Source organism: Toxorhynchites rutilus, chromosome 2 (genome assembly GCF_029784135.1).
Source record: "Toxorhynchites rutilus septentrionalis strain SRP chromosome 2, ASM2978413v1, whole genome shotgun sequence".
In the NCBI taxonomy this organism is placed as follows: domain Eukaryota; kingdom Metazoa; phylum Arthropoda; class Insecta; order Diptera; family Culicidae; genus Toxorhynchites; species Toxorhynchites rutilus.
The window spans coordinates 4303826-4305820 of NC_073745.1; the positions used below are offsets into that span (position 1 = coordinate 4303826).

At 43.1% G+C, this 1995-nt stretch overlaps 1 protein-coding gene across 1 annotated transcript; it reads right to left on the bottom strand.

Annotated features, from left to right (window-relative positions):
• Positions 1-713: 713 nt before the first annotated feature.
• Positions 714-1995, bottom strand: LOC129768199 (GTPase Era, mitochondrial). The gene is made up of 2 exons (XM_055769673.1): positions 1682-1995; positions 714-1618 (listed from the first exon to the last, which is right to left on the bottom strand). The coding sequence occupies exons 1-2, from the start codon at positions 1910-1912 to the stop codon at positions 743-745; spliced, it is 1107 nt and encodes a 368-aa protein (XP_055625648.1). The 5' UTR covers positions 1913-1995; the 3' UTR covers positions 714-742.

Sequence of the window (1995 nt, forward strand, 5' to 3'; positions counted from 1 at the left end):
ACCTGGTGTATATAGAGGCGCCTTGGTCCAATCACTGTTCTTTAGATGCGCTACTTTTTCGTTTCAAGCTTGCCGACAGCAATCTCTGCGTTTGTGGCCATGGTTACCACGACATCGAACACGTTGTTTGGTCGTGCGAGCTATATCTTGTCGCCAGATCGAATTTAGAAAACTCCCTTCGGGCCCGAGGAAGACAGCCCAATGTGCCGGTGAGAGATGTGTTGGCTCGGTTAGACCTTGACTACATGTCCCAAATATATGTTTTCCTTAAAGATATCGATCTTCGAGTGTGATTGTTCTTACATCCTATTTTTCGTCCTTCGCGAGCTATCGGTTCCCTAACATTAGAATAAGTTAAATTGTTAATACATATTGGATGTGAAGATAGTTTAAGAATTCAGTGTGATGTGTGAGTATGAATGTGAAAGTGAGTGTGAGTGTGAATATGGTTACAATCTCCTTACATCCCATCCTTTTCCTAAGGAAAATGTGTCACCCTTCTAAACTCGAGTCGACCGCGAGTAATCGGTTTCCTATTTCATTAACCGTAGAATTAAGAAAACATGTTAATAGTAAAAGTATAGTTGAGAGTTTGGCTTCTTTAAACCTATGTAACTGAGCCTGTACAAATAAACGAATTATAAATCTAAATATACGAGCCAACGGGAAGTCTCAACTTTTTTGATCAAATAAAAAAATCAACATATACACGCATCATTTATTTATTACATTCCATACAAGATCATTTGTCCTTACTTCGAACCCTCGTAGAAATCGTAAGCGACACCCGGGTGGTGAAAGTCTCAATCAAATCCGACGTCACGCGCTCAGTTATTTGGCGCAATTTCCCATTGGCCTCTCCGCACAGCAGCCGCTCCACTCGTTCACTTGGACATGTGACGACGGCACTGGCGAATATTTTCCCCTTAATGTTCTCATAGTATTCCAATTCGGTCTGGAGCAGATAAGGAATCTCCTGTGGCAGATAGTCAAGTAATCGAGCCCGCACGCTTTGCACAATCAATTCCTCAGGCGATTGGTCGGTGCTTTCCGTAGCTGTATACTCCCAGGGTCCACTTTTGGCGTGAGAATAAAGAAAATTAATCAATTCTCGCAGACCATCTCCCGTGAGGGCGGACACCATGAATATTTCCGTGAAGTGGGACCATCCCTCCGCCTCTGGTTTCTTAACTTTTTCATCAGGTTTCTCCAAGCTTTTTACCCTTTGCTTGGGATAGTTTTTAATGTTGATCACTTGATTGTTTGTAATATTTTTGACAATATCCAGCAGAATTCGCTTCGATTTCAGCGCATCAATTTTGTTCAATATCAGGAAACTCGGAATGTGGACGTTGTTTTTCAGTACTTCAAGCAGGATCGGGTTGAGCGCATTTCTGGTCCACCCATTCGAAACATCGTGAACGACACCGATCAAATTGGAGTTCTGGATTGCGTGTCGACAGGAGGAAACGAACGCTGGACCAAGTTGATGTTTCTTCATCTCGCGTTCTCCAACCAGCCCGGGGGTATCGAATAGGATCATCTGCGAGTTGTTACGGCTTTGTATTGCCTTGGCGGCGCTACGCGTAGTGTGTACTTTCATCGAGGTTGGACAAACCTTGGTGAATAGGATGCAATCATTAAAAAGTACTCATGAAAAGCAATTTGAATCAAACCACACCCTGTGCTCCACCAGATGATTAATCAAAGTGCTCTTCCCCGCATTTGGTACACCAATAATCGCCACTTTTACTATCTTTTCGTCCGGTTGTTGTGATTTGACGGCCGGCACCTTGTTCTTTTCGCAGACATTTGCCGATGGTTTAGCGCTGAAGCATCTGGTCCACGGTTGAAACGAATGATGCGCGAACACACAACGACCCACAACCAGTAGAAGCGTTTTGTTCACCATTTCCAATTCAAATCTTTACGGGAATTACCACTTTATTGCTAATTGTTTATTTTCTGTTTTGTTATATCATATGTTTGGCCCAG